The sequence below is a fragment of the Aegilops tauschii genome, chromosome 7, assembly GCF_002575655.3.
Source record: "Aegilops tauschii subsp. strangulata cultivar AL8/78 chromosome 7, Aet v6.0, whole genome shotgun sequence".
Classification (NCBI taxonomy): Eukaryota; Viridiplantae; Streptophyta; class Magnoliopsida; order Poales; family Poaceae; genus Aegilops; species Aegilops tauschii.
The window spans coordinates 317,349,117-317,357,553 of NC_053041.3; the positions used below are offsets into that span (position 1 = coordinate 317,349,117).

The following is an 8,437-nucleotide window of genomic DNA, read 5'->3' on the forward strand; positions in this document are numbered from 1 at the left end:
ATAAACAACGATTGCAGTTTGATTTAGGGAGTCCCAACCCTGTGAAGCTTAACAGACAAAGAAAACGATAGAGACTTCCAGGTATAGGGTGACGACCTTAATGAATCAAGTATTCAGGTGGCAGTGTTTTTAGCTACATAAGCGCTCAAATTGCTGAATACTTATTGCCCAAAAAATATGATCAACCCCAGGTACATTTATTAGGTTTTGATCTGAGGCTATCCTGGTCTGCAGGACCCAACACAAGTATTCATCCTTTCCAATCTGCAAAAGGTGTTGCCGAAAGCTTACCCTCTTCCACACCGATGCTATAGCCGCTATCACTTTTGCAAGAGGGGAATTATAGAGTTCGCCTCTCGACATCTTGTTTGGTAAGCGGAATTTTGACCCAGGCGCCCTAGTGTTGCCTAACCGTTCGGCCGGAGATGTCGGATGCGAGATCTTTAGCTACTTGTATCAATTTGCCGCATTGTGCTTAGATACAATGGGCTGGCAGATGAGGCTTGGCAGGATGGGGGAGTTAATTAAGGTCGAGGGAGCAGGAAAGAGTTTGTAATTCGCTATTGGCTTAGTACGACCTATACATAATAGGGCCATGACGGTTTTGGCAAGGCCTTGAACTTCATATATCCCTTTTTTACTCAATCCAGAATACCGATAAAGTCAGATTGAATCATTTTGTCAACCTTTCCTTTGGATTTATTATCATAGGTAGTGTTCGAGATCGCCTCTGTGCGGTGAACGCTCGAATGTAGCTCACATCAGTTTTGTCCTCGGGTGGTTGAAGGAGATGCTACTGCTGGATGGAATGCTTCCGGGGCGCCATGATCCTTCTCTCAGGAATAGAATAATCGAGGGCACTGACTGACTGCATCAATCATCGCTCAGTGAGCTATTAATTGCCGCCAATAGCGCTTCGCTTGCATGCAAGGCGGCTAATAAAAGCGCCAGGTAGACGCGCGGAGATGCATTTTGAGTACTGGTGGTACTGGACAAGCTCTAGGGGAATAATCTCTTTCTTATTTCTTTCCCATGACGACTAGGAACGGGCAAATCAAGAATTTCACTTCGAATTCCGGACCTCAACATCCTGCTGCTCATGGTGTTTCACGATCAGTATTGGAAATGAACGGAGAAGTGGTGGAACGTGCGGAACCACATATTGGATCACTCCAATGCAGCACGAAGCCACTGATGCTGAGTAGGCTCCTATGCCGCTAGCAAGGTGGAGGTTCCGTAGCGCGTCATGAGCACCGGGCAAAGGGACTGTTGAGCAACTCAAGCGAACCGCCCTACCTGACTTTGGATAAAGATAGAAGGGAGAAGGTCGTGAAGGTGGCCTCGTTATCCACACATCTGGTCGGAGGACCGACCTGGGTTTTCACGAGCGTAGGCGGGTCCTGGAGTGCCCGTCAAGGGCGCTAGCGCATACCCCGGGGTGATCATCACCACCTGCACCTCACATCTCGGCACAATGGAACGTGTAACCCGCCTGCTGTCCAAGTCAACCACTGAATTTCCTGTAATTCATAGCGTCTAACAGAACGTAGCAGCAAGGGACAACCCACCCATACAGACAGCCTACGGGGAGGATGGCACTACTGGCAAAGACCATCTAGCGAAAACGCCGCGGGCGCGAAGCGTGGTGGGCCTGCGCCGGGGGAGCATAGGGAGGAAAGGGAGCCCGGACGGTGGAAGATCCAGGGGAAGCCGGGTCATTTGACGGAAATGGAAGGTCCGAGCGGCTCATTCATTCTTGCAAAAAGAGGGGGGGAGTGAGCCAATGTATCAATGAATAGATATAGTCAACGGTATTAAGACAGCGCTGCCTACACGCGAATTAGCTTCCGAGGTCTAGCAGTCTCAATTTCACTACAGGATTTGCGAATGAATGCTGGGCTAGGCCACCTCAAATGGCGTGAGCCGCATGCGGGGAGACCCGCACATACAGTTTTCAGGGGGATCCGGTCGGCCGGCGCCCACCCGACTAGAGGGACTGAGAAATTAATCGAGTACAAAACTTATCTTCAAGCTTTACCTTATTTTGATCGTTTAGAGGGCGATCGCGGAGTCACTGGATGAAGTCCTCCCTCCCTTTCTTTCGGAGGTGCTGACCCGCTGCGAGGCAGATATGACTAAGTGACATATTGAATATGGCGACGACTACAGCATGTTGTAGGAGATAAGAGGTGGAGCCAACGACCCACTAAGACTCACGTATCTACAACTACATTTCCGAGCGGCAGTCAAACGGAGGCGTGAATGCAAGATGCCAGCGGAATGATCGACCAGACAAAGGCTAGGGCAGCTTTCTTCCCACCGCGTCCTTCCTTGTGTGTCGGAGATACAAAGCGAGTGCACCGGAAAAGAAGGGGAACTGAATCGAACTATTCCATGGCGAAGCATCCGAATCATAACTGCACACTCACACGATCTTTGCCGAGAGATAGGAGCATTCGGTGGAACCGGTGAACTACACTTGCTTCTTGATAGATGTGTGGGACAGAGGGCTCGTGGTACCTGCTGCCCGCCCTTCCTCCGCTTTGATAACCGTGTGAACGGAGAGTAGGCAGAGCAAAAGGGAAGGAGGTCCTCATACGGAGTCGCACACTTGAGCAGTGCGGGAGACTGGAGAATGGGTCGAGTAAACTCCCTTAGGGCCGATTAAATCACAGACGAGGAACTTTTCTTTCTTTTTTTCTTTTTGATTTGAAGGGTATGTTCTCAAAAAAGAAAGGCAGAGGTAAATACTTCAAAGAGGCGGCTCGGTAGGGATGGAATGGTCAATAGTCAAGTCAAGGATGACTTCTTTGTTGGCAAAATGATGGGGGAGAGAAAGCACGCCAGTGATTCTCTGAGCCGGTCTTCATTTCCAACGCCTCGGGAAACAGGTTGAGATAGATGACAACACCTTTTTATCCTCTTCCTTACCGGGAAGGCGCACTTCTCTTCTTCTTCTGGCCTTCACCTCCTGCCCGGCCCGGAAATAGAACCCAGCCCCCTTTCTGATCCATTCATTTCTGCAAGCAGGCGGGATCCAGAGCTAAGCCCCCCTCCTATTCGAAGCCGGGTGTGGCCTCGCCCTTTTGCTCTTCCTTCGGCTTGGCTCCACGAAGGCGCCGCCTAGACTAGGAGCCCCACTCATATTCAAAAGGTGCCCAGCTTTCAAGACGATGATAATAATTAGTCAACTTTTTCCAATATCATGGAATAGCATGGCCCGGGGCTAAGGTAACTCCAGTGGGAGAGCCGTGTTATGGGTGACCTTATTGCACAGTTCAGAGAGCACTTGTGTATGTGATGCAAGTGAACGTGTATGAAAAAGCTATCGTAAAGTTTCGTTGTTCGTTCCGTCGTTGACCCTATCTATGTTTCTACGATGGCCCAAGAACACACTCATTCTTCAGCCGCAGAGAGACTTTTGAATTGTGAGGTACCATTACGAGCTCAATATATAAGAGTGTTATTCTGTGAAATAACTCGAATTTCAAATCATTCACTCGCTTCAACTACTCATGCTATGGATGTGGGAGCATCAACTCCGTTCCTTTGGGCTTTTGAGGAGCGGGAGAAATTGTTGGAATTCTATGAAAGAGTCCCGGGAGCCAGGATGCATGCCAGTTTCATACGACCTGGTGGAGTGGCACAAGATCTGCCTCTTGGCTTATGTTGAGATATTGATTCCTCCACACAACAATTTGCTTCTCGTATCGACGAATTAGAAGAGATGTCAACCGGCAACCGTATCTGGAAACAACAATTAGTGGATATTGGTACTGTCACTGCACAGCAAGCAAAGGATTGGGGATTCAGTGGTGTAATGTTAAGAGGTCGTGCGACATGAAGACATTGGTAGCAATATGGGGGAAGTTCCCATCAGGCAACAACGGTTCTGCTTGACCCTACAAAAGCATGCATATGTTGTCAGTGAAGATTTTGTGTGAAGCCTTGGAGACGATGTACCGGGGGCTAGGGTGAGCTGAGGGGGGACAACGTAAGTGAGCGAATGTGTGTAAGCCCAGTCAAAGATTCCTATTCTAGGTGGGCGGGCCATCAACCTTCGAATGGTGTTGGTCCTACGGACTGTGAACGGATTCGCCTCTGGCCTCTGGGCACGTCGGAACCGCATGAGTTCACCGGGGTGGAGCACGGTCCGCCAACATCGGCATAGGTTAGGTGCTATTGATGGAACATGGTAAGCCCATCTTTCTCCATATGAAAGTGTTGCGGGCACATAGAGATGTGGGTAGAGGAAGTCTCAAAAAGCGAAGGCCGAGCTGTAGGTCACGTGACCTGCACCGAAAAGGTGGCTGGCTGGGCTTTCTCCTGGATCAAAGCGGATCAGCTCGCCAAATTCGTCGATCGAATCGGGCGCCCCGGAACGTCGAATGAAAGTGGTCTTTCGACAACCCTATTTATATGATTTTTAGGGCCCCTTTCCCCCTATCCCTCCCTTATGTTTAGGAGCGGGATCTGCCCAAGCACGACCTGTGGTGGTACGGAAGGCATGGACTCCGCAAGTGTCCCGCACCCTCTGAGAAAGAAACTCCTCAACCATCACAAGATAAAGAAGTATGACGCTCTATATTTGACTCTATTGGTCATAGTTCCTTGCTGTTGCGGCCCGTGCTCGTTTGCGCGTGTGTGAACCACTAGATCATAAGGAAAGATGCCTCTCGGGGCATCTGAGAATGATTCGAGCCGTATGAAGGGAAACTCCCACGTACAGTTTGTTTTGGGGGGGAAGGAGCCCGACAGGGTCCCCCCACTGACTTGGCCCGGGCCTAAGTGAAAGTGCAAAAGTGAAGTGGTGGGCCTACCCATCCCAACCTGGGGTATGCTGGGATTCGCGAAGAGCAGCACCTTACGATGTTCATGACCAATCGGATCTTGACGTAACAGTAGGTACCAGAGGAGATCACTATGATCGTTACTGTATCCGTATTGAAGAGATGCGACAAAGTGTTCGGATCATTGTGCAATGTCCTAATCAAATGCCTAGTGGCATGATCAAAGCCGATGATCGTAAGCTATGTCCTCCATCACGATCTCGAATGAAACTATCCATGGAATCGTGCGCCGTGTGAAACGTAGATCATCGCCGTTCTTAACCGAGACTCAGGTTAAGCTCCGTCTCGAAACCGCCGTTGGGTTAGGAGTAAAGCATCTCGAGGTTGGCGCATCTCGTTGGGCGTGGAGAAGCATTGGGAACCCCAATATCTTTCTTCGGAGCAGTTTCTTTTCCCGTCCCCTCGCCCCGGCATAGCTCTTCGCTTCCGGTTCTTCGGAGGAATCAACTGACTTCTCCCTTCTTCATTGATCTGGGGGAAAGGGAACCGTCTACCAGTTGGGAAGATAGACATCAAGGTTGTGGCTTGATGAGGATAACTAAGCTGACACGCCAGAGTTGGCTGCTGGCACAACAGGGTGGTGCCTTACCGCACCGCAGGCGCACGCGCGGTAGCGTTCGTGGTGGTGCTTCAGGATTCCAATGTACCGCGTCCAGGATCAGAACGAGCTTGCCGGCGGATCACTGCCGTCCCATTCTTTAGTGAGCTGGAGCGCTGCCATCTTATCCACGGAAAACGCGTCAAGCTATCGCTTCGGGTCGAAGCACTAAAAGAAAAGGACCGGGAAACACGGCGGCATAGGAACCACGGGAACCCAGGAGGGAGAAAGACGATGTCCGGGATACAGGATCCTCGCAGTAGGCTAGACCAAAATCCAGCCGAGAGAGGGCAGCCTTTAGAAGCAACAGGTTGGGAAACCAAGAGAAGGCTTTGCCTTTTCTTATCTTCTTCCCTGCTCAAAAAGAGGGATTAGCATTATTGACCCCATGAGAAAGCACTAACACCTTCCTCATCGGGGCTCCGCGCACTGGGAAAAGGCTTCCGCGATAGGAAACCGGCTACTAGTTAGGAAGTGAACATAAGGTATCAAGAGGTCCCTCACAGTCAGGTGCAATGAAATTGCCCCCTATTAGTCAAGTACCCCTCTTCCTATTTAGTTTAGGGGTTAAGGTGAGAAATGGCTTGATGAACCCTTCCGTTCACCACGCACCGGCCCCATTCACTTGCAACTCGTAGAGGCTATAAGTAAACAATGCCCCACTAAATTCAAAGTGATGGTGGGGTTCAAAGACGAGAGTGCCTACCTCCGCGCCGAGAGTGCCCGCCCTTTCTGTCAAGTAGGCTACTTTTTCCGGAACGCAGTCCGGAATAAGCGTTCTTGTGTATATAGATATCTTCAATGCTGTCATTTCGACATGTCCGCTTCAACCCCTCTTTCGCCTCCCAAAAAGCAAAGTTGGCTTGACGAGCACAGATGGGGAAGCGGGAGCAATAAAACCAAGAATCTCTTTCTTTTCTTTCCAAATACTTTATGAAGTTAAGGGGCAAAGAGAAGCGCTTTCGCTACTGAGAAAGCGAATGGTCAGCGTGAGGGTTCGATGACTTAGCCGAGCGTTAGCGACACGTCATTCTCATAGCAAAGCGCTTCGAGTTAGCGAAGCGCTGTAGTAGCGTCGGGGACTATGTGCTATAATGCTGAACTAAGGACATTCCGCCTTATCTATAGAAGCAGTCGGCTGAGTTCTGAACGAATGGGATCCTAGGTGGGTAATGGCTCAATCTATAGATGGAAAGCCTTATGATGGGAAACTACCACGTTAGGTTTGGAGAGAGATGGGACCCATTATAGTTTAGGGGGAGCAGATGCAAGCTTTTTCATTCCATAGCCGGCCAAATGACTACCGGATCATCGGTCTACTCTACCTCAATTCACCATTTCAAACTTTATACAGAAGGTTTTTCCGTACCAGCTCCTTCTACCTATACCGCAGTTGAAGCACCTAAAGGTGAATTTGGTGTCTTTCTTGTTAGTAATGGGAGTAATCATCCCTACCGTTGTAAAATAAGAGCACCTAGCTTTGCCCATTCACAAGGACTCGATTCTATGTCCAAACATCACATGCCGGCAGATGTAGTCACCATCATAGGTACTCAAGATATTGTGTTTGGAGAGGTAGATAGATAGGACGTAGTCTTTCTCGATCAGGACCCTAGCTTTATTGCGAGCCAAAACTGCCTGAAAGAAGCAAAATGGAAAAGGATGCAAAATGCAATGGGATTCCTGATCCAATAAGAAATCCCAATTTGGAGTTTGTTTGGATCAAATTCCTACGTTATACTATTCCATTCTCGATGATGAATCGATTTGATAGATCTGATATTGTTATTCCAAATATTGATCTGATTCAGTATCATCAGAATGACAAAAGCTGACATAGTTACTAGTGGTTCGAGGAGAAATCCTTTCAATCATCAACGCCCTTTTCTACTAAAACTGCTATTCGTGATACCGGTCAAATCGACTATTCTCATCAACTTTGAGTCTCTTCCCTCTCGTATGACTGTCAAAGTGGAGTTCCTTCTCTATAAGAAGAGCTGGTCTAGAGTGTGATTCGGATCAAAACAAATGGATGAGCCTCGTTTTGCTGAAGCAAGTGTACGTTGCACTAAGGAGTTGAGTCGACTTATCCGAACTTTCCTACCAAGTTCGAGCTCTTGCTCGCTCTATTTCATGAGCTGAGCTATTTATACCGATATATACTATTGAGTGAGATGGAGAAAGACAATGGTGGTATTCCATAGGGAGATCCTGTGTTGGATGATAAAGAGGGTTTGCCTTTCGAGAAAGGGGCTTGGCTATCTCCATCTCCATGTTATAGGATGTATCGAATATATCTATCGATCTATACCATATGGTGAGCCAACTAACCCCCACTCCAATCCAATACTTGCTAGCGCAGGGAATCGATCATCTGTGAATGTTCAGCCAAAGACTCTAGCCCCGGATTCCGATAACTCCTACGATTCTCTCATTATTCAGTGTCCAGATGGAAGGGATGTTTGTTATTCACTTCGGTCAGAAGAGGAATTGACACTCAAGAGCACGCGTTTTATGTTAGCATTCCTATTTGAGAGTGCCCCTCCCTCCTATTTGGTTGGAAGTTTCCTGCTCAAGTTGAGAAAGCAAGGGCTGACCGGACTGCTGCTCACTCTTGCGCTTCAACGGCAGTATTGTCTGCATCTTTCGCCCACCCAGGGGTTAGGGTTATCAAAGAATCTCTTGTATCAGCAGATACGAGAATCGGCCGTGCATATTATCATATAGAAATGTGAATCGAGATGCATCTGGATGAGAGTTTGGCTTTCTTTTGGCAAAAGCTGGATTGTTTTCAGCAAACTAGCAATCTGTGGAGATGGCTGATATGTCCCACCTTGATTGATAGCGATATAGCCACTCTCATTTCAATGCGGCACATTGATACCATCATTCCAATCTTCTATCGTCCGTGCTAAATACCATGAAATTAAGTAGCTAAGGTCTACTGGACCTATTTAAACAAGGATATGCTGATCCTTCTTTGTCCACT

The 8,437-nt window shown here is 48.5% G+C and overlaps 1 protein-coding gene across 1 annotated transcript; it reads left to right on the forward strand.

Moving 5' to 3' along the window:
• Positions 1-842: 842 nt before the first annotated feature.
• LOC120966690 (NADH dehydrogenase [ubiquinone] iron-sulfur protein 2) lies at positions 843-7,138 on the forward strand. The gene is given in 5 exon segments (XM_073505798.1): positions 843-1,175; positions 1,989-2,057; positions 3,367-3,833; positions 4,804-5,073; positions 6,773-7,138. Coding segments are annotated over 5 exon segments (1,212 nt in total). The 5' UTR covers positions 843-1,032; the 3' UTR covers positions 7,036-7,138.
• The last annotated feature ends 1,299 nt before the right edge of the window (positions 7,139-8,437 follow it).